The sequence below is a fragment of the Megalopta genalis genome, chromosome 6 (genome assembly GCF_051020955.1).
Source record: "Megalopta genalis isolate 19385.01 chromosome 6, iyMegGena1_principal, whole genome shotgun sequence".
NCBI lineage: Eukaryota > Metazoa > Arthropoda > Insecta > Hymenoptera > Halictidae > Megalopta > Megalopta genalis.
In genome coordinates, this window is record NC_135018.1 from 5,093,960 (window position 1) to 5,118,035 (window position 24,076).

Below are 24,076 nucleotides of genomic sequence, written 5' to 3' on the forward strand. Positions count from 1 at the left end.
GATGAGGGGAATAGAAGATTAAAAATAAACAAAGCAATCCAACGACAGTGACAGGAGAAAATTATAGCAGCAAGACATAACGAAAGATATGCTAGTATCTAAAAATAGAACTAAAGGAAGTCAAAGAAGTTGTTAGAAGACGTGGAGACGATCTTGCTCGACTCATTTTTTCCATTTAATCCCGAAATTTAGGTTGTTATTTGAAAATGCTGGCAAACTTCGGTATCCGATGGGACATTTTCACGGACACAGAAAGTTTGCGAATTTACGATAGAAAGTTTATAATAGTTCTAGCTATAGCAGTTATTATCGGGAAACCCACGACAACCACCCTGTATGCAGACCCCCGCGTCGTATCCTCGAAATTGAATTCATGGCGTATGTCGTAAGACGTATCTCGCATTATAAATAATAATCATTACATCGAGGAAATTTATGCATTTATGGCAAAAATGAATAGTTTTAATAGAAAATAATAGAGAGATTTAAAGAATTTAAAAATGTCATTGTATTATTTTCAATCTAATAAAATTATGTAAAAAAGAATGAACTTTTATTTACTTTTTATTTCTTGCAATTGATGTAAAAAATGTTTAATTTGCATAACAAGAACTAGCGTAAACAAGATTCAATATCAAAGTAAAAATATTTGGAATACAATGAATCATTCATTTAGTTTAGAAATATTGTAGGCAAAGTAACTTTATTGTGTATGAAATTCGAACAAATAATTTTAAAACAGATGATCTCTAAATGGAGCTAATTATCTTGTCATTTCTATGTACATTAATCATTACCTTTTATGTAACATTGGCGTTACATTCATTTATTCGAAACAATTATTTACATTCGTATTAGTGAAGACATTATCTGAAATGTGTAACTGATTTTACAAGAATATCCTACAATAAATACTATTTCATAGTTCATTAAAATATTCTTGTATGTAGAAATAATACAGAAAAGCAAAATGAATATCAAAGAAATATCTTATTTTAATGAAATTATTTAAATTACTGTTTCCAGTTCTGGCATTAAGATAAGAACAAGCTAAATACTTTAGGATATGTCAGCAAGCTACAAGAAGGATAAAAAAGAATGCAAAGTAACAAAGCGTTGAAGCGAAAAAGATTGTATTACAAATTGGAAAGAATAGCCGTGAAGGAAGAAAGGTAGTTAATGTCAACGCATGAAAGCTTATGGATGAAAAAGAAATGGTGCGAATAGATTGGGGATGGAAAGATATTAAAAAATGCAAAGAGGAAAGTCTAGTAGCAGAAAAAGTAACGATTGGATGAAGAGAACTACAAATAGGGGAAGCAAGAGGCAGGAAAAAATGCAGAAACTAAGACTGCTGTTGTGGAATGTAGCAGAACTGATGAACAAGGAAAAAAGCTTCAAGCAATAGGTTGAGGAATGAGACATTATTGGACTAGTGGAAACATGGGTAGAAGAAAAAGCCTGGGAGAAAACGAGGAAGATATTGCCAGTATAGATGGGACATACAGGAAGCGTGGAAGAAAAGAAAGAACGGGCGATGTTGATTAGGATAATACACGAACTAAAATCTTGGAGTACAAGGAAACGAAACCTCAAAAATAAGAAAATAAATCTTTCTTATTTTACTAATTTCAATAAAGACGCGATTAAAGATTTAATTGAATAATTAATGAATATAGAACGTATAGAATGTCCAAAGCAGAAAGATACGTTCACTGTGAACCTAGCGATCTCAAATATTTGATTTATTGAAATAATTGCATTTTGTAGATCCCAACCTTTGACACACTGGATATATTAGTACGAAAATTCATTTCTAAATCTGGTCAAATATTATCTTTTCTTTATATCAACGTGTTAAATCAGTTACTTCGAGATGACACTGCAAACTATTTAGTATTTAAGGAATTGATCACGAGAAATTACAATTACTCTTACTCTAATCACAATTACAATTACTCTTTGCTAAAGTGAATTTAAAAAATGTACAAAATATTCAATCTTTCCAGGAGATTGCTAGAATTAATTAACACGAGATCTACATAATGACTGCATTACATTACTTTGTCAAGATGTAACAATGAATGTATTTATTCAAGTTATGAGCAATAATCACTTGACAGCGGATCTTCATGCAAAATAAAAAATTTCTGAATCAATTGTAGGGTATAAAACCTAAATGAAAATGCATTTCTTCTTCTAATAGTTTCAATAAATTGAGGAGAATGTAAGAGCATTTTTTAATTTGTCTAATGTTTTTACATCACTTGGTATTTCACCTAGTAATTTTTATCATAAATGCATAAAATCCGCAGATCAATAATTACTATACATGCCCGCAAAAAATCAATAAAATTCCGTAATTCCAGCGTTAATCACCAAACGACTACCATCCTCGGAGATTTTAAACAAGTCAAAATTTTTTCAGTTAATTACTGCTGGCGCCGGATTGTGGAAAAGCAATACACGCATGCGAACGGATTAATTCTATGGACATCATTCTTATCCACGTATTGATTTTCGATACCGTCACACGGTTCGTTTCGATTCGAATCGGCAGATCGGTGCGGCAATCGGCCATGGTAATTAAAAATGAAAGAATTAACCGTTACGTGATTACGAAGGTAGCCGCGCGCGATCCGATCCGCAGGATCAACGAATAAATTCAGCTCGTTCGGTCTCGTTAATCGAAGATGTAGAGTTGATTACGATTCCCGATGCCAGTATTGCTCTTAACGAGGCGCTAATCGCGTAATCGATTTCGAGATAGCGGTGTAGATCGATCAGTGGCCTGCCACACGGTCCAGCACGGCTCGATGACCACTCGACTTAATAACGCATTCTATTCCCCCAAGTACTGGAACACTGTTTCAGCTTGTTTCAGCCCCTGCCATGGAGCGGCTATTTATTTTCTTCTCTTCCCCTCACGACCCTATTAACGAATTTTTATTACACTTGCGAATTCGACTTGCGAGCTTGGCGTATCATGAAATGTCTGATTTCGTTTAATCGTGGTAATCCCATCTATTGGTTTCGTTATTCTTTTGTTTTTTATGTAACCCTTTGAACAGGGACTAAAAATAACAGTAATGTCAAAAAATTGATAGGAACAGATCATCGATAGAAAACTGATATTAAATAAAATTCCGATAATGGTTATTCGTAATCAAAAACTATTTCCGTCATTCATAATGGTTATTGATAACCAAAACCTATTTCCGTCATTTATAACTATTATTGGTAACCAAAATCATTTTAAACAGAATTTAATGATTATACTTCAATTTTTTCTCGTTTTCGTTAGAACAGATCTCTGTCTGTGAACAGTCTGATTTTGTTTATTACGAGAGTAATACTTTTCTTAGAAATGGTTTTACAAAATTGTTTATATTTGCCGATCTTTAACCGTAGAATGACCCATTGTGGTTGCCAGTGATCCCAAAAAATTTTTAATTTGTCTGCAAACGTGTAAATAAATACTAAAAGCATAGAGGGTGAGCTAGAGCTTATTACTCTCCTAATTTATGCCGTACTTTATGAAAGAACAAAACAAAAATCTTTTTGCAAATTTGTATCGAGTTTTTATTCTTTTTTAAATATTTAATAATATTTTAATCATTAAGAGCTTATTTTAAATCTTGTGCAACCCCACAATGTTACTTATGCCGAAAAATAGAAGGGGGTAGTTCCAAGTTTAAGCAATATTTGGTCAAGGTGAACTCAAAAATTTAGGTAAATATCGAAATAATTGAGCAAATAAATGTGGAATTCATGCGCGGTAGTGCATTATTTGGTGTCTTTCAGAAGCAGTAATTCCACAGATAAAACGAATTGGAGTGATTATGCGAAATGGTACGATGCATGATAGATGGCAAATAATAAATAATAAATAATAAATAATAAATAATAAATAATAAATAATAAATAATAAATAATAAATAATAAATAATAAATAATAAATAATAAATAATAAATAATAAATAATAATAATAATTATTGCAATAGTAATCACTGCACCTTTTAAATGATTCCTCATGGAAGATTTGCATGACAATTACCACAAATATGTCCTCGGGGTAGAGACTAATTCGGACGAAATCCATCGGTCATTAACGTCAATAATGCAACTGACACTCTCAAGAGAGATTACATGTAGAGTGTCGACACGCGGCAAACATGTCTCTACATAGTACAATAGTAGCATTATAATCTTCTAATACGTTCAGAGTATTTTATATTTAATTAAAGTCATTGAAATTATTCAGAATAATGAGACAACAACAACAGTATTATAACAAAAAGTATCGAACAATTGTTTTCTTTTACTGCCTCTTCATTCGTCAAAAGGAAACCATCCACCTAATATATTAATAAATGCTGTTCTATTTTCCTGTATGTCTTGGAAACTATAGTCCTTGAAGCGTAGCGCGATGTCAGGTCCAAAAGCTTGGTAATATATCTTCTAACATTTGGTGGGCCAAGCGTTTCCGCCTTTCAGAAATTTCGAGTACACTCGAACAGCAGAATCGCTTAGAACTTCGAGACTCAAACTTTTTCTTTTCCTGACATAGTCATGATGCTCCAACAAATAGTAGACCACAAGTTAACATTTATGTTACTCACTTTTCAGCATTTATCATTACACAATTTTTTACGGACTTTGCAAACGACATTGTTTTTCTTTCGTGTCCAACCAGTAACATAAAAGTAGTTATTTTCAGTTGTGGACAACCATTGTTCTAATTATACTTATCTGGGTTACATTTCATTCAATTTAAGTGTATACTGCTGAACACATAATTTGATAATGAAAGGTAGATTTATAAATTATTTATTATTATTTATACTATTATTCAACAAAGTTTTTAGTTTGCATAAAGATCCGCAGTTTAGTAATTTGTAAGAAATATACGATAGAATAGAACTTAATTATGATTATGCATAGAATAATTAACTAAACCCTACAGGAAAGAAGTTTTATTTTTCCTTTTCCTGAATATACGCATTTGAATTTAATGGATCTCCGAAATTATATTAACACTGCTGATTGCAATGAAAACTATTGTACGTGTCATTCGATCAATTTCATAAACTCAAATACAATGAATTCTTCCGTTCTCCGTAATTTCGACAGACTTTGAAATATGAATGATTGACGATCTGAGATGACCTATCAGATACTTCGCACAATAACTCATTCTGCACTCTCGAGATTACTGGAACATCATGGCTGTTTCCGTCTCCAAATACGAATTGATTCGAGACGATTTCAGCTCCGTGAATGATACAAACCGTAAACACTTAAGTTTGAAATAAATTAATTACAGCTTACTTCATCATAGAAGCTACCTTACATGTCACAAGTGAAACTATAATGCTTTGATGCAAAACCAATTTCGTTGCAGAGGAAGTGCTATTATGTGCCGGAAATCGAATTTCTTTTCTGTTCAGTCGGTACACGCTCTTAATGTTATTTGACTCTGCTTTTGCCTACTGTTCTATTTTTAAGAATTCCATAATTTAAACTATTTCAAACTCATGGACACATATTTACGGATATTTTATATTTTATGAAAATTTTTATCTATACAAATCTTTATACAAATATTTTAACGTTCCGTAAGGAAATGCAAAAATATGCTATTCTTTAACATATTCTCTAAATTAATGTTTATTTAAAGTGCCTGTTTAAGAAAATATAATACACTCTGTATATTCGAAGTTGTTTTACCATATGAAGCGTATGAAGTGTAAGATCATTATGAATATTATAAATAAGAGCATAAAGTAAAAGCATAATAAAAAATAATTGGAAAATCAATTTTCATATCTTTAAACTGCATTATCTAAAATTTACTTTACCGATCAATGCATTATGTCGTGCAACAAGAGATGATCAGAACTGAACACCAATATCTCCACACAATATCATCAAGAAAATAATGGTAAAGCTTTCCACCGTTGTCACGAATAGAACGCGTCAATGTACAACAAAGTTTACCATTACTTTGCACAACAGTTTTGTACAAGTTGCGAACATCTCTTCGATATCGTGTGAAGAATGTTTCTCAGCTCTTAATGATTGCTATATTTTTGGCATCGTGTACACAGCAAATCTTGTATCCCACGGAAGTTGATGTTGAACTTACTGTCCTGGTAAGGGCCATCCTGACAAACTTCCATGACCACTTTGTTGGTTCCCGCGTAGAGATTATTGAACTGCTCCCTTTGGTCTTCGTCCAGGCAATCGAACGTGTACCTCTGAATGCACCTCATGCTGGATTCCAGGATCCTGCGAAAACAAGAAAGAGTCCTCAATGCAACCGCGAAGGTATACATATAATGGTAATTCGAATTGGTAGCTGCGCGAGTTGCACTGATAACAATGAAACTTTAGATACCCAAAGTAACGAGAGCATTCCCTGTGATTCCGGCTGGAATGGGGATCATGTTGAAATGAAGAGAGAGTGAAAACTGTCCGGTTGCAACGAGAAAATGTTTTCGACTTAACAAGAGCTGTTTTCCACAGAAGAGAGCAGCCTTCTGATTCTCCCTTTCTGCCAGGACTTTCCCAATTTCGGTAACGGTTAATGCCGAGTAACGAGCCACGGCAAACTAAACTTTTCCGCTTGGTGGATTCGAGAAAACTGTGCGGGATATAACGGCGGATGATAACGAAGAGAGACGTCGAGTAAATGATTGTTATTATAGACTGACCAAGTTCTTGACAGATTCTGCGGAACTACGGACTGTCAACGAGCCAATTTAATTGGGTTGCGATTTCGCGATGCGTGACTCAGCGGCACAACAGGTTGGTCGGAACCGTTCTCAACGATCGTGGCTCACTGATTCTGCAACCTCATCAGAACTGTTTGGGTCTCTGAGGTCGCACGCTCAAATGCTAACCACACTGCGGAAATGCGCTCCGCAAATACCCCTTGAGACCCTCTAGGGAACATTTTTACGGCCATCCATTGAGTGGAGACTGTGAAATAGATTATCAGTCAATACATTGACTACAGGAATATCAACTATGAAAGATACCGCAAAATCGAGATAGTTGAACTGACAACACGTATTTATAGATATTGTATAATTTTAGAGTTGTACATTTACTTGTGTGTGTGTTCAAATCAGTTTTGAAACTCTTAATTTGGTTAAAAGTTCCCTTTGGTGTAGGTTAGAAAAAAAAACAGAGAATGATTAAGTAGGGTAAGTGCGTAGACATAAGTTTGTTCTACTTTAATTATTTTATAAATTACGCAATACCGTGTCGTAGGTTTAATTTTCGAGGAGCATAGAGGATATTATTCAAAGTATATCTTAAATACACACGAATTTAATTTGTTCCGTAAGTTTACATAAAAATTATTACTAAAATGTAAATATGCGTTAAACAATTACAGTTTGAGAAATGTGTAAGAACAGTATAAAAACATGTCTGTGATATTCGTATTTTATATTTGACACTATAAACGAAATGGAGAAGTTCAAGATACGTTTAAAGGGGGAAGTCAGAAAATGCATTAACTCACTATCGCACGAAATAAATATTCCTTTACTAAAGATGTTATTACCAAATGACAAATTGAAATACGATATATTCGTGAACTTCTTTTCTTATCTACGATAAAGCTGTAATACTAAAGAAGCTACTTCTTTCGAAAATTCGATGACATGCACTCTTCAATAAAGCACTTTGTATTCTACTGTTACAGCAGTAGCCGTTACCCATATAGGAAATTGAAAACTTTTCATCATTGGTAACATCATTTTTTCGTCATTGGTAACTCAAGTGTATACAATGCGGAAAAAGCGGATGGTGCAAACAAGAACATTCTTCAAATAAAAAGGAAAATACAGAACAATGGTATCCCAATTATAGAGATCCATTTACGAGTTAATTGAATTTGAAAGTATCTTGGCTAAAACGTCTATGATTTACCGTTTCTACTTCTCGTAAGTACTATTGTGTAATACACGCAGCCGTTAAAGATGGTCAAACTTAATTTTCTCGAAAATGCAGCTACTGAAAACCCGTTTCTACGTTTTACATTTCATTCCGTTTTTGCATAAGGAATCCTCTCGTGCTCGCTTGTCCTGCCTATCTAGCATAACCAGAATAAAAACGAGTTTGCCCTCACTAATGTGTTATAACGCTTTTAGCTTCTATATTGTAGTACTTCTTGTTAACTATTCTTAATTTCATCCCTAAAACAAATGATTCTTAAATCTCTCACTGTCTCTAATATATATATATATATATATATATATATATATATGTGATCATACGCATTTAAAGAGAAACTGAGTAGAAAAATAGAAAAAAGTTTTGAAAACTGTTAAAATGTCAATGTATTATTTTGCGTCTATTAAAACGATTAATGAAAGAACGAACTTGTTATTTAATTTCTATTTCATGCAATTGATGCAGACAATTTTTATTTTGCATAAAAATTTGCAGTGTCATATAGTATATTATATATATGAAATTGAGTCTTGCAATTCATCCAACAGTCACACTTTCAATAGTTTTTTGAAAATAAACAAATCTGACAATGTAAAAATTATTTTAGCACGAGAAATAACAATTTTTAATACAGATAATTAACAGGAAACCTACCGATAGTAATAGTGACTTATGCGCATTGCGTGATAAAAATGAAAAGATCGAATTCATTTAGATTTCGTGAAACTTCTATGATGAAACTCGCTTCAATAATGTAATTTATTGAAGCATTTCCCATGAAATAAGAAACCGGTAATTTTGATCATAGTAGGTGTATCGTGGAAAATCTGGTACGAGAGCTACAACATCTGCTTTCTACATTGTTTGTTTTCTTGATACTGCTCTTTCTTTCTTTGATTTCCCAGCATGGTGAACTTTTGTTATACAAGCTTGACGAACAGACCCCCGAGACTCTCGGTCAGTTACATCCTCGTACATTCTCCTTGCCATCGAATTTTTCCTTGTCCATTACTTCCCGTAACTTCCGTCATAATACTTCCTATATTTAACGAGATTTTTTAGAATTTCTTGTAGGTTTTACTACCATTGGTCTAGAATAAGTGACCAGAATCCTGCACGAACCCTTGTACTTTCTCCTTTTATTGCTTGACCACTTTCTCCTAGCTTTACCGCGCATTCAGTTTCCAAGTTTCGTCCGACGTTACGACGGGAACGTGACTTCTGTGGTATACTTTTGCAACTGCGACTTCAGTGGACTTCCGCACCGTTTCGTTATTTCATGTAATTCATTAGTAATTTCAGGATGTTATGCATTTATCGGAAAAATGAGTAAAAGAAATATAGAACTGTAGCTAGATTTGAGTAATTTAGAAACATCGATTATTCTTAACTTGTTCAGATTGTTAACCTTTTAGGTACGGCTGAATTCTGCGCGAGGCTATTTCTCTGGACGGCAGAGTCTGATGTGTACTGTACAGAGTCTGTGAACTGTATATACAGGGTGTCCCAAAAATGTCTCGCAATCCGAAAGTGGCGGGTTCCTCAGGCCATTTGAAGCAACTTTTTCCTTTACAAAATTTTTTTTCGAGGAACCGTTAACGAGTTATTAACGAAAAACTGTGACCAACGTGAAACGAGCTCAGCTGGCGCGAGGCGACCGAGCCAATCAGCGGAACTGGGATTCGACCGCTCGACCGCTGGCGCCGTTGGCTCGGTCGCCTCGCGCCAGCTGAGCTGGGATTCGACCGCTCGACCGCTCGACCGCTGGCGCTGTTGGCTCGGCCGCCTCGTGGCAGCTGAGCTGGATTCGACCGCTCGACCGCTGGCGCCGTTGGCTCGGTCGCCTCGCGCCAGCTGAGCTGGACTCGAAGTAACTTTTACATTTTTAATGATATTTAAACAAAAACTTAACAAAACACCATATTTGTATATTTTCATTTAAAAATAAAGGATAGAAATATGATATTTTGTTTTTTTTTGTTTGTAAGTTTTTGTTTAGATATCGGTAACAATGTAGAAGCTACTTTGAGTCTATAATTATGCACACCACTGCATATGAATATTTTAGTAGGACAAAATTATAATTGGAAGCTTTTAGGTCAAATTAACTGAAACAATGCACAATGGTTACAAAAATATTAAGGCGAAAGACTATATTACCGAGTCGTGCGAGTCTAAGTAGTAAAGGTAAGAATTTCTCAGACATCGAACCAACTGAGTTCTGTTGAGCCAGCGTAGAGAATTATTACAATGAATACTTATTTGAATAACGAATAACGAATCTAATTCGTCTATTCAATAATAAACAACGAGTTTTGTTTATTTATTAACTAATAAATAATGAATAACAAATATTTTTCTTCTTTTAAATAATAAATAACTAAGAAAGAAAATGAAAATGCATCATATTACATTTTATGCAATATTGTATTCTATGATTCTCTATATTCTCGATTTAGCAGTAAGAAATTAAAGCTAGTTAAGATATTAATATTGTAGACTGAATAAAATTATCAGAAAAAATGAAAGAAGGAGGAAGATAGATATTGAAAAATGAAGTAGCTATGTACTATTTAAAAAGTGGAGAACTAAGTTGAGTAGAGGCGACAACACAGAATTTAACGATATTACTCGAAGTTTAAATAGCGGAGATTATAATAAAAGATTATATGTATCTTTCTGCCCGGCTACAGTATAAAACGAAGGTTATATTGCCGTTGATAAGATATTACGATTATCCCATAATGTAATTTCTTATGTGATATTCAGGTAATATCGAGGCCCCGCGTTTCGTGCTTGCGGAAAAGGGTTTAGGAATCACGGCAGGATTTCCTAGTCGCGAGAATTTATGGTTTTCCGAAACGGCCTGGACGACTCGGAAAATCTCGCGCAATCGTCCTACGTTCGAACATTTTATGTACACAGACGAACACGTTATCGTTCTGCCGGTTGATTTCACAGAGTTCCCAAAATTTGCTGAACGCTGTCCGAATACTTTTCGCATCGATCACTTTTTCGATATGAACGGCCAGGTACCGTCTCTGTAAACAGTTATGTTGCCCGATTTCGGAAGTAGAAATTTCTTTTTTCAATATTCGCGTACGAATTATTCTTTTGTCAACTGTTAAATTCTCTGTCACTGTAACCGTAATTGATTGAATTAGCTAAGGACCTTTATAAATTAGCACAATGCATTAATTGCATCTATTACTGGCCTTCGCAAAATCATCAAAGGTGTAATTAACAACATTATTCGTGTTCCTATTTTTAAAAAAATAACCTGAACAGTATTTCGTAACTATTCTTAATAATTGCTAAGTGTGTAGACATTAAGATTATTTCTCTTTCCACAGTTTTTTTATTTAATATTGTAATTTAATAAGCCCCAAAGATTGTACAAATACTTCCATTAATTTGTTGACGGATGGATTTTTCTGTGCAATTTTTTTTACTTAACTTTTACATTAAGAATGTTAAAAACGTAATAATGAATTGGACGATGATGATCAACAGCTCACTTACTCGTGCAGTGAACTGTGAATTAATTGATTTCGGTATTCAACAAAATATTTGCGCACCTGATACAAATGAGATTTAATATGATCCAATTAAACTGCCAGAATAAATTAATTGTCATCAACATAAGGAATTCTGTTAATGAATTTCAAATTTGTCTTGTTACGGAGTAATAATATAATATTAATGGGAAAAATACGGTCCAAACATGTGATTAAAAACGCATTTAAACGTAATTAAAAACGTATTATTTCGAAATAATTTCATTTCTATTTCTAAGAAGAATTTTATATACCCGTACAACAAATGAAACAATATTCGAAACTCCAAAAAAATATCGTAACTGTTCGTTCCACTAACCATTAGACTAACATTCCACTAACCACCTGGTAATTAGTTAAGAGACTTGTTAGAGTTTCCTTGCGGTACTCGAACTTGTTTTCCTGAGTTACAGGACCGCGAAAATAAACGAAGAATCAATAAACCTGGCAAATTACCTATTCGAAAATGGCTTTAACTCCTACTAAAGTTCCGTTGATCGATCTAATTATGGGTGCAATCGAATCGAAAAACCAGGTAGCAAAACCACTCAAACTCTAACGACATTGAGTAAGCAAGAATTTTCGTGGCTCATGGTGAAGTTCAACAGTAGCTCGATCAAAAACTTTCGCGTAGTTCTCCTACAGTTTCCGAATATTCCCGCACTGCGGACAAAAATCAGAATTCCAAAGCAGAGACTTAAACATAAACTTGCATAGTACTTGTAGTAATAACGAACAAAATGCAACTGTACAGGAGAGAGAATTAGAGGCGATCAACTATTTTAGATCTGACGTCTGTCGTTTAATCAACTTAATTGTAGCCAAATCAAATTCTCTGCGACAAATATAAATTGCTAACTAATTATGGTTATTCAGAAATAGTTTCTAAAGATGCTCATTTGCTCGCAGGCCCGCAATCTACTCACGAGGTACGACTTTAAATAGCAGTTTAGCATTATGTTATCGATTACGTGTTACGTCAAACAGACAAACATTTTTTTTCATAATTAAAGGTTTTTTTACATCGCATCAACTGCGTGGTTATTAACGTCGAGAACGGATATTATTACAGTATTACGAGCAAGTTTTGTATTTTTTCCTTGTTAAAGTTATCTTGCAGTGTGTTTTCCTATTTTATATTTTTTATGTAGCACATTATGTTTTGGACAAGATAAAGTAAAATGGTCGATTGATAACAGAAATTTGTTTTGTATAATTCGGACGATTTTTGAGCCGCTTTAATTTCATTGAAATACTGAAATTGATTTTGACAAAAACAGCGGAATGCTATTTCAGATCCCGAGTAATTCAAGTCTCTTGTTATTCTCAGGTCACATTTAGCTCCTGTGCGAGATGCAACTGCTTCATCAAAGCTTTTGTTCCGAAATGTATGGGAATGCTAGTTTCACTATGAATAGATTTTAATTCCCACGTCATCCTTTTGAATGAAATAGTCAAACCCCTTTTACTTTTGATTAGACGAAAAATATCGATTTCATTTTAGTAACGAAAATGCCAAAGAAGAAATAGTGCTTGAAATCACATTTATCGTACTTTCAATACCTGAAACTGCGACTGAGAATGATAGAGATAAAATAAACTTGTAGTATCTACCTGAAACAGAATGCGAATTTCCACTCGAGAAGGATACGATCGATTACTTGTTCTACGAAATATTTTCTTCGAATTTCATTTTTACTAAAACCGGCTTCACAGTACAAAAACTTCAAGTTGTCGGTGCAACACGGCTTCCTTTTATACGAACTCAAGAAAACTTACGGGCATCGCTCATGCAAGCGCTCTTTTGTAGTCGCGAAGGTGAAGTCGTTACTGTTGATTCTTTCGAGAGGTCTTCCACACTTCACCAACCTATCGGGCCCACACTCTTGACTCGTGTCTGCACTCCGGCAACTGCCAAGCACTGAAACAGGAACAAACACATGTTCGAATTAGTAAAGCGACGGTTCAGTCGCCGACTTGAAGTTCGGTGATAAATTGAAGTGACGGTTACAGCCTCAAGAAATGTCATCTCTTTGACATAATAATGATCATATGTCCCATCTACTCCGACTAATAATCCTACTGATCCTAGTTTCGAGAATACGTCACAACAAATACAAATTTTTAGTTTTAGATAGTTTTTAATAACAGATTCTTCTAACCGTGTTTCACGAAGTATTAAACGATGATAGATTGCACAATAAATTTATATTGTATCCTAACTCTTCTCTGTTTTCACGTAATTAACGCAACCAAACACCGGGTTGTTCCCAACATTTTCAGGACCCACATGATACTACAAATTATGTACAATATTTCACGTTCCATGCGAAAACGTTTGTAGATATTTTCTTGCTTACTGACATTACGCCGTATACATATGCTATAATACGTTTATTTGCTGTATTAATCTACACTTAACGCCTATGGAACTGAAGGCAAACTATAATTACCAGCTGTGCACCTGGTTTGCACTACGATCGTAGTCACTTGTGAAATGGTTGCAAGACAGAGATATTATTTCATTCACACATTGTGTGTGTGCGCGCGCGCGCGCGCGCGCGCGCGCGTGTGTGTGTGTGTGTGTGTGTGTGTGTGTGAATTGTAATAGGAAATATATTCGCGCGCGCGCGCGATCAAATTATAAATGTCTCCTGCTTCAATGTACAAATTTGATTTATCAATGAAGCGAATAACGGTATCCCAACTGATTATATATTGGCCATTATTTGCAATGACCTGTTGCCATTTACCAAGTACTTTGTTTAGTTAATTGCAGATAATTCGATCCTAGAAATTAATTGAAGAAGTCTAAGAAATATAACTAAGATGAAAATTGGTTTTCATTTTCGATAATAGTAATGAGTTGAAAATAGTGTAACAATATCCTAAAATTCTTCTAATGTCTTCACAGTTTTGCATTCAACCTATTAATTTACATTGGAAATGCATAAAATTCGTAGCCTACTTATGGCAGTTATCGACGGGGGAAATAGATTTCGATTGCTGATCCAATTTCTTTTATCGATGGCTTTTATGAACTATTAAAATAAGTTCACTTCGTTGATAACTGTTATGAATAACTGGAATAAATCCTTCTCATCGGTAACTTTTATAAGTAACCAAAATAAGAATTCCATCATCAATGATAATTATTGGCTAAGAAGAAAATTTCGGTCAATTGTAGTTGTTATTTATAACGAAAAATTGAAGTCTTTGAATCATGTGGTTTTTGAACAATTTTGTTGCATTTTGCGACTAACAGCTGCAACTTGAATAATAAACACGTCTTTCTTTCTTACTGATCATCAATGTATATTTAACACACATTCAGACAGCAATGTATTAAATACACTTTCCGACGGCAATGTATTAAACACATTTTCAGACAACAATATATTTTGCATTAAATACATTTGCATGGTTGCTGGTCAATAAATAAACAAATTTTCTCTGAATCGGTTCTATGAATTCAGTAAAATAATAATCGTTCGGGATCCGATGAATCTGCGTGATATTAAATGAAACTTTTTCATGGTAAGACAGAAAAGGATGGAGCAAAGAAAATGCTGTCGTAACAGCCTCCGAAAGCTTTCGATTTGATCTGAAGAGAGCTACTTGCAGCTAATCTCTTCCCTCATCCTCTATAATAGAAAAGTCCGATCTTGACCTCGCCTAAACTCCCATCACAAGTTAATCGTACTGCCGGCAATGGATTTAACGACCATAAAAGAAGAACTGTAGTTTCCGTATTTTCTCGTATTTTTCCATACGTGAAGGACTGAAAATTATTGATATCTTTCTTAAACAATGTTTCTTGAAGAATTTAAAGATCACATATCAGCGGAATGTCGTGTAACAATATTGTTATATAAACTTGTTTCAAAGCATATTGAAATAAATAAAATAAAATAATAAAAGTGGATATCGTGTAAAAGTGATATCAGTTTCCAATAAAATTGTGTCTTCAGTGTCATGAAAAATTTCATTCTCATTTTATCAGTGATCAGGCATACGCATACGACTCATGAAGTCATAAGTAGCATAGAACGTAAAATTTGTCGCCGGTATGTCCATGTAAACTTTCGGGACAAAGACTTAGTACGTCCATGTTAGAGTGAGTGGATCGAATCGTCGACAAACGACGCGGCACTCGTCGATGTGGATACACTACTGCGCGTCCGAGTAATGTTCGCTTGATCCACTTGAGCCGAGCTCGCCTTTTTGCAAGGATTAAGCTATATCGCGCATAGCAAACGCGACCGTCGGTGTGTATAACCAGAATTTAGATAAATTTACACAGACTATCCCTAGCACAGCTGCTATCCGCATGCTTACAAGCTTGTAACGCTCTTGGCGGATAAACCATCTTGAACGACAACAAAGTGAAGTCACATTTGACACGTTGACGTAGAGAAATTTTCGTACGTTTTGTCAACTGATAGATAAAATATTGTACTTTGTCGAGATAAATACGATATGATTCGAAACGCAATATTTATGTTATATGTAACAAAAAAAAAGAAATTAACAATGCTTATTATTTGTTGCTTCGCAGTTGTACATAACAAATCATAAAGACAATTTCTTGTATTATGTTTTATGTACTATTTACTTAATGAATACAACTCCCTAAAGCAGTGTTCAATATAAATTACTAGAACCTCTAATTTTAAGTATTCGTGTTGTATTCCCGATAAAAAATCGTGACAACTTCTTCCAGTTGCACATACTTTCGATATTCATTTTCCTTAAAAATGAATGTATCAGGATTCGTCTTCACAATTGTGCATCTATTAACTATTAACGGCTCTATTTATCGACTTTTTAAACGTATTTCTAATAATACTTCTTGTAAACATATCGGCCTTTCTGTAATTCCCAATGTAACAGTGAATTATTCAATTTAATTCCCAGAAGCTAAGCAATTAAACGACGATTTTGATAATCTAGGCGAAAATAGAAAGATTGTAGAACGTTGCTGACAAATTCTGTTCGACGGTGATAATGTTTTCAAATTAAACAACAGAATTTTTGGAGTACAATTTAACATAATGACATCAGAACAATAAAATATAGACACACAAAAAATCAATATATAAAACAATAGACGCCTTCACTGTACGAAATCTGAATAACTCACTATAAACATATAGAGCACTCTTCACTTCACACATTGCGACAATTACTGCGACAATTATTATATCTACAACTTCCATCAGAGAGTTTGATAACGTTTGTCAAATTCTTATGAACGAAAAATCGATTGTACGTTCATTCAACGTAAACGGAAAACGGAAAAAGAGCAACTCACAGAATTTACACTCAACATCGACGACTGGAAGAGATACAACAACAGGACAAACGGAAATATAAGAATTATTGCATAATATACTGGTTGACGTCGCGGGAACACAATGTTGCGGCTCATAGCACGTGCGAAACTAACAAAAGTAGAGCAAAGAAGAGAGCTGAATCGCAAAAAACTAAAGGGGGTTGAGGCGCGGACTGCGTATTCCAACCAAGCCGAACAAAAGACCATTAAATCCGAATCAACTTCTTAATTTAAACGAATGGTTTTTTTGCCCGTCGTTGTCCCGCGAACACCGCCATGATAATAACCAGGGTCGTTCGTCATCATTAAGCGACCTGGAAATGCGTTTCCTGTGTTTTATACCTGGGACCGCCAAAATTTTTTGCCAGAAACCGACCAGTTACAAGCAGTTTAGGGGAACATCTGTCAGGCAATCAGCAATCAAATTTCCCACGTCACAGGGATAAACGTTGGATTTCGGACAGTGAAATCGACATTTTTCAAACACCTTTTTCGTTTCGATACAATCCGACAAATTAATATCAGCAGCTCATTAAACGATTTCGAAATTAATGAATAAATTGTGTAATGAAGGGAAACGAAACCTTAGTTTTCATTTAGTTTTCATTATACTGTTTTAAATAGAAATTGCATTAGAATAACTTATTTCATGATATCACTGAAAGAGACAGGATTTTTTATTGCAAGCATATCTATGACATTTTTGTTTACAGAATTATAAAATATTTCATTATAATATTTATAAAAATTTAATACAAAAATATTAAATATTTTGTAATGAAATAAAATATGGAATACTTTACAATAATTTTATAATGAATAATATAATAAATAATATTTTCGTAATTAAATTTTTTATAACAATTTCATAGTGAAATATTTCATTGTAAGAAATATTGAATTAAATAAATCAATGAACCTTTACTAAATGCGATTAATGTATGTTACTTTACAAGAATGACAAAATTGCATTTACTCAGATCTCATATAATTCAATTGTAATATGTACTTGGACAAGGATAAGTTAAAAAATTTGTAATGAAAATATTTGTATAATTTCAATAATTGTAAAAAAAAAGAACTAAAATTTTGACCTGTGCACTAGTTACTACATGATTTGATTGAATTAAAAACATCATGTATAAATTGATATTAAAATAAATTGAAGCGTTGTTGCATATTCTCATACATTAGAGAGACGTACATCTAGGATCAAAATTAAATTCTAACGTTGTATAAAGTTCGAAGTTCAAGTTTGAGTACGAAGGGAAAATGTGAATTCATCATTTATGGGATTGCACATATTCAACTGAAATAAGTTACACATAGACGCAGCACTAATTACAAACCCTGTAAAGTAGAATAATTGCATCGAAAGCAAACGTATGCTCATGTGAACACATAAATCTGAGAAGAATTTTCCATCATCTCTAGTGAAGCGAAGCCATCGAGTTCAATCATGAATTTCAGCCATTCTATTTTTCGCGAGATTCTCTTTTATGAAGTAATGCGTGATATCGCCGAGGAAAACTGAATTCAGCTGCATAGGATTTTATCTAGGGAACTGAAAATGCACGGCGCGAACACTTGTCTATCAAATTTCTGTGCAATTTTCTTGTTTGTGGTATACAATTCATCACCCTCGATTAATTTTGTGTTATTAATTTTATCCGACTGTTTAACTATGCAATAACAACAAATCCCTAAAAAGGAAACTGACCGAAAGTAAAATTAAATATTTACATTCGTAAAATTCCGTCATTTTATTTGCGAAATACAGTTGGGGACAAAAGTATCCGGACACCTTTCAAAATGCAATAACTTTTTTACAACTGGATTAAACGATTTTAATTTTCTGATGTTTTCTTAGATGTTAGAAAGTCTAGTTTAATGTATAATGACTTAAATACCCCCCATCTTTTTCCAACTGTCTTATGTGAACCTATAACGATAGGTTCTCGATAACTTATATGCATGATAACTATTTTATAAGGTCAAAATCTCTAGACCTCTCACAGATTTTGGTCGAAATTCGTGGAAAACTTAATATATACAAACTTAATAACGTGAACCGATTTCAATACAATTTTCAGTATGCATATAAGTTACCAAGATCTACAAAATGCGTTTTTTTACAACGAGTTTTTACATTTGCTCTTATCATTTCATGTAATAGTAAAATTTAAGAAAAAAGTATATTAGCCATTCTACAGTAAGCTAATCTCTCTAACATATAAACAAATTTAAGTTATTCAGACCGATTTTACAAAAGTTATTACATAGTAAAAGATGTCAGAATGCTTTAGTCCATCACTGTACCTAACTTGACAAATCTACCATATAAAACTGAAGTATTTCGATATAATACGCAATACCTATGAATTGGAAGCAACGAGGAGTCATCAAGGCTCCGTTAGTGAATAATTCATACCTTAGGATCAACCTTGCAAACGAATATCACACAGACATTACGTGTAAATAGCAAACGCAGACAATCTGTTCCAATATTTAAAAGATAGCGAAAATTTTCACAGCGTTTGCTAGACGTTTCAATTAAGAAAAGATCCAACTTGAAAAAGTTTGCAGAAAGACGGCTCAGTCGTTCATTTATTCGTATCGTCCAGAATACGCTTAATTGCCCCTAATGGATTCTTCAAGTCTTCCTATTCAAGCACTTTCAGCCCTTCTTTTAAATTGCATCGAACCAAAGTGCATTTCGCTCGTTCTTGGACAAGCAAATCAGTTAATTAAGCGATTAATCATTTCAACAGAATGTTATGGCTAACTGATCGTGATCGCGAAATTTTCCGCATTTTCTGTGACTTATTGTTTTGCCGATTCGGCTCCTCGCATACTTATTTACTGAAAGTTAACCCGTTTGTTTGTCCAAATTTGTTCGTGCGTTAAAAATTTCAAAATCCAACAAAAGGTGAAGTAGTAATGTAAAAAGAAAATGTAAATCACTATGAATTATATTTATTACAAATGATTACAGCAAGTATTTCTTAGAGGTCTTATTAGAGGAACCTGTAAATAATTGATAATCCACAATGAGATTGACTTAAATTAAATTTATGTACAGTAATTTTTAAATGTTATAAAAAATTAATTCTTTAATAATTACACATACATACAAATATATATATATATATATATATATATACGGAACACGTTTGATAAATGATCAAATAGAGAATCACTGGACATCCGAGGTTACTGAAAACAGCGTCGATTATGTCTGAATCGATTGCTTAACCAATTTAAGCAAATAAACGGTTAACCACGTGCTATGGTTTCTATCAAAGCGCACACTAGACACGATTAAACGTAATAGCACTTGTAATGTGATTCGGATATCGAATTTGGCAAACGGAATGAAAACAGGAGAAGCGTCGATGAAGGGATTGGCTTGATGTTATAGAAACAAGCTATGTATTTATATAAAAAGACTTTAACGCGTTTGCTGCTAACATAAAATCTGATATGCGAATCAATTTCGTTTAATGTACACTGGCGAGTTATCGCGACGCTTAACATGAAATGGTCTTAATTTTGTAAGTAGAATGGTGTAACACAAAAATTGAGGGTGCAACGTGCTGCATGGAGCCATAATTGGCACATAAATCTCTGTGCTGAGCGCACAGAGAGATTCGGTTGTCCCATGTTTAAAATGTCGGACAGAGCAACCGGCGAATTTTGTAACGCGATCAAAACCGATTTGCACGGAAAAATAGTGTCGCGCGCCACAGTACAAACTTAAAAGACAGATCAGCCCGACCAACGGGATTATTCTCTTCGATTTTCCTGCCGGACGTATAATTCCGCGACACTCTATTTAATTTACCGACTTGACCACACGCCGCCACCGCTGCATAGTCACCATATTGTGGTGTCGAGATGTTTCCGTTGCGCAATATCATGTTTCCAAGCTTGTCGTATTACGGTATCGCAGCATCAAAATCGGTCGTTAAAAAATTCTGTTTACCACGTACATATCCTTCGCAACATGTATTATTATGTATGTATATTACCGTATGTTATAATCTCTGCAGGAGGTGCGCGAAATTCAACCTTTATTCCTCGAAATTAACCAATTCTCCCACGGTGTTCGTAAAAACTAATACTGTTTAGATTACATAAACGCGATTTAAAAAATACATTCATATCTTTGGAAATTGCACTTGAGACAATGTTTTTAAATTTATTTTCTGAAAGAATATAATAATTCATACAAAGATATCATACAAACAAAATTCAACATAAGCACTATATTCAACTCCAATAAGATGATAATTAAAAAATTTATATAAGCCTAATGCACAATCTTTGTACATAGATCCGAATGAAACAAGATGTGCGTATTTTTGTAATCTGCACTACAATAAAATGTTATTAAGTGTATTATTTGTAAGGATAATAATAAGTAATATGAAAACACAAAAGACAGCAAAAATTTATTTGCAGAATTCAATAGATTTGACTCTAATAAAGTTCTAATTAAAAAATTGTATAAGCTTAATACAAGGTCTGGGCTACGTAGACCAGAACACCGTAGAAGGATTAATTTAGCCCATTTACATCGAGAGGAAGAATGAAACATAATGACCTTACCATTAATTGTTCAATACAGCATTATATAAAGTGGTGATAGCATAACATTCTTTTCAACGCTGTTGAATTTTTCTCGATGATGTGTTTCCAGAAAGGTTAAGCATGTGTGAACATTGAAGAATGCATGACGATCGATACTTTTAAATCTTGAGATGTTATATCGTTGATGTATTATGCATACATGCAGATGTTAAATACAATGCCAAATATAAGTCCTCAACCTTATTTATCATGTTTTTTATTAGGTGTAATATTTCAGTCGTTAAAAACAAGAAAAATATTTGATATATTTAATATATAGAAATATATAGTAATATTTTTATAGTAAACTTTCCGACATTCTACGTCCATTACTAAGTGCAGAAAAAAAATGTTCTCTTGATTGCTGCCGAAAAAAAGATTATCGTTCCCAATATTTATAAATGTATCAAGTAGTTAGAATACTATTTAAAGAGAAGAAAGTCAACATGAATATATTAATGTAATATATGCGCAAAAATATAGAAAATCGAAAAAAACCTCCTAAAATATCTAAAACGTGCATGTACAAATTTTAAACACATCAACGGTTTCGAAAGCTGGTAACCTGAAAGTTAACCTAGCACGAGTTCATCCAAAGAAGGTGCATGCGCGGCGAAGACAGGATATCGACCAACGAAATACCTTTTGTTTCACGAAAAACTAACGAAACGGATCGTTGACGTTCTTCCCTCGACAATAACAAACGATGGCCGATAAAGAAGAAATAGTTGCCGAGTAATTTTTCGGGATTATATCCCGTAAAAATTTAATTAAAATCGGCCCGTTATAATTTAAAGTGACGTCCCCCGCGAGCTTAACTTCTACTCGACTTTGTGAGAAGACGACCGTCTTCGAGGGTGACCCTCCTGAGGATCCTTACACTCGTTATTTTAATGATCGCGCCCGTGCAGAAACGGTGCTACACCCCCCTCTGCGTGCGGAATTAATGTTTGCCTGGGCGGACTGTTCCCGATAAAGGGAAACGGGAGAAAACGAGAACGGAAACACGGGACAGGGAAGAATCAGGAGCGGAATCGAACACGCTGAAAACGGAAAGGACCGTGGCAGAATTTGTCGAAGCACGAGTCACAGTGTCGAATCCTCTCTTGACACGGAGGTACCAGATCGATTCCCGATTATCGTCCACGGAGAACGAGTCCCGAGACTGTTTCTGCCTCGGTGAAATGCCAACTTGATTCGAGGCTTAATTAACATCCGCTAACGTAGTCGTTAGTTCTGCCTGCGCGACAGTCGCGATATCCTTCGGCCAAGATTCCATTCATTTTACCTCGTAAACATAACACGGTGTCGGCAACCGTTCTCCGTGAAAATCTCCACTGTTACAAATCTGTACAGCAAGCATTGTCTTATGAAAGTCAATTATTCTATGTAGTTTAAGGGGATCTTCTGGTTGAAAGGATTATTTCCTTTACTTTCCTAGGGAATTGTGTTCATGAAATCAGTGAATTGTATGGTTCTATGACTTTGTACATATACTTGGCAAGTTGCATAAATACAACATATCAAAATCATACGACCAAGACCTCACAAGAACAGTTCTTAATCTACGTGTAAAGAGTAGAAACATAATTTAAACTATTTGAACTTTGAGCGAATGTTAATAAAATCATAATACTGCGTTGAGCTCGAGATGAAAATTTGGAACGTGATCTATAAAATATGTATGAATGTTTCTTACGGCTTTTAAATCGAAATAAAATTCTCTGTCATATTATATCAATATTACAACATTGAAGTAAATATTAGCCGACAATAAATATAAATTATCCAGGATCGTTGTGTCACAAAGAAGCAGAACATTGAAAAAAAGAATAATTTCTATTACAATATTATATTTTATCTCTTTTCATAATTATTAGGCAACAGTTTTTCCAAAATATTTCTAAACGCACCATCAATATCCACATTCTCCTACAAACTAACGTTCGTATTCCATGCATTAATTTCGAAGCTACAATCATTCGTAATCAACGTCATCTAATTTTTTCCTTTCCTGCACCTTTCATTTCAACTGCACTTTTCAGAACTTTCCGATCACATTGAAACAAGTAATTGTATTTTCAGTATTCCCTGGAACCTGTAATAATAATGCCTCACCGATAATTTGGAGGTAGTAGTCGTTTACCATTTCCCAGCGTTATCCATTAATTCTGCGACGGCGACGAGATGGAAATGAAAAATGATTCTATCGACGTTTGCGTCGTCCTCGAATTCTGTCCCTGGTGCACGTGTGTAAACCTGTAAATCGTCGACAACTTCCGCGGAGTCCGTAAACGTTTTAAAGCAGACGCCGATGCGAGCCGAGCGGATCCACTCCATGGTGCGCGGCGCACAAAGAGACGAAGTTGTGTCAAAATCGAAGAACTTTCGATAGAAACGAAATAAAGCGATGACTTTTTTGAAGTTAAAACTGAAATGTTGCAGAATAAGGGAAATAGGGAAAATGTAGTGTGAACATTTTTTAACCTCGGAAATTTATTTAGCATAAACTAAGGTACGAAATAAATGTATTTTCAACATTTCTCCGAACAATTAAATTCAAAATATTACGAAAAAATAATT

At 34.1% G+C, this 24,076-nt stretch overlaps 1 protein-coding gene across 1 annotated transcript in view; it reads right to left on the reverse strand.

The window, feature by feature from the left end:
• LOC117223739 (uncharacterized) overlaps positions 1-24,076 on the reverse strand; it is a 69,072-nt gene that overhangs the window by 21,146 nt on the left and 23,850 nt on the right. The window contains exons 2-3 of the mRNA XM_033476206.2: positions 13,306-13,447; positions 6,150-6,292 (exon numbers count right to left, since the gene is read on the reverse strand). Coding sequence (XP_033332097.2) covers positions 6,150-6,292; positions 13,306-13,447 — 285 coding nt within the window. The remainder of the gene's footprint in view (positions 1-6,149; positions 6,293-13,305; positions 13,448-24,076) is intronic.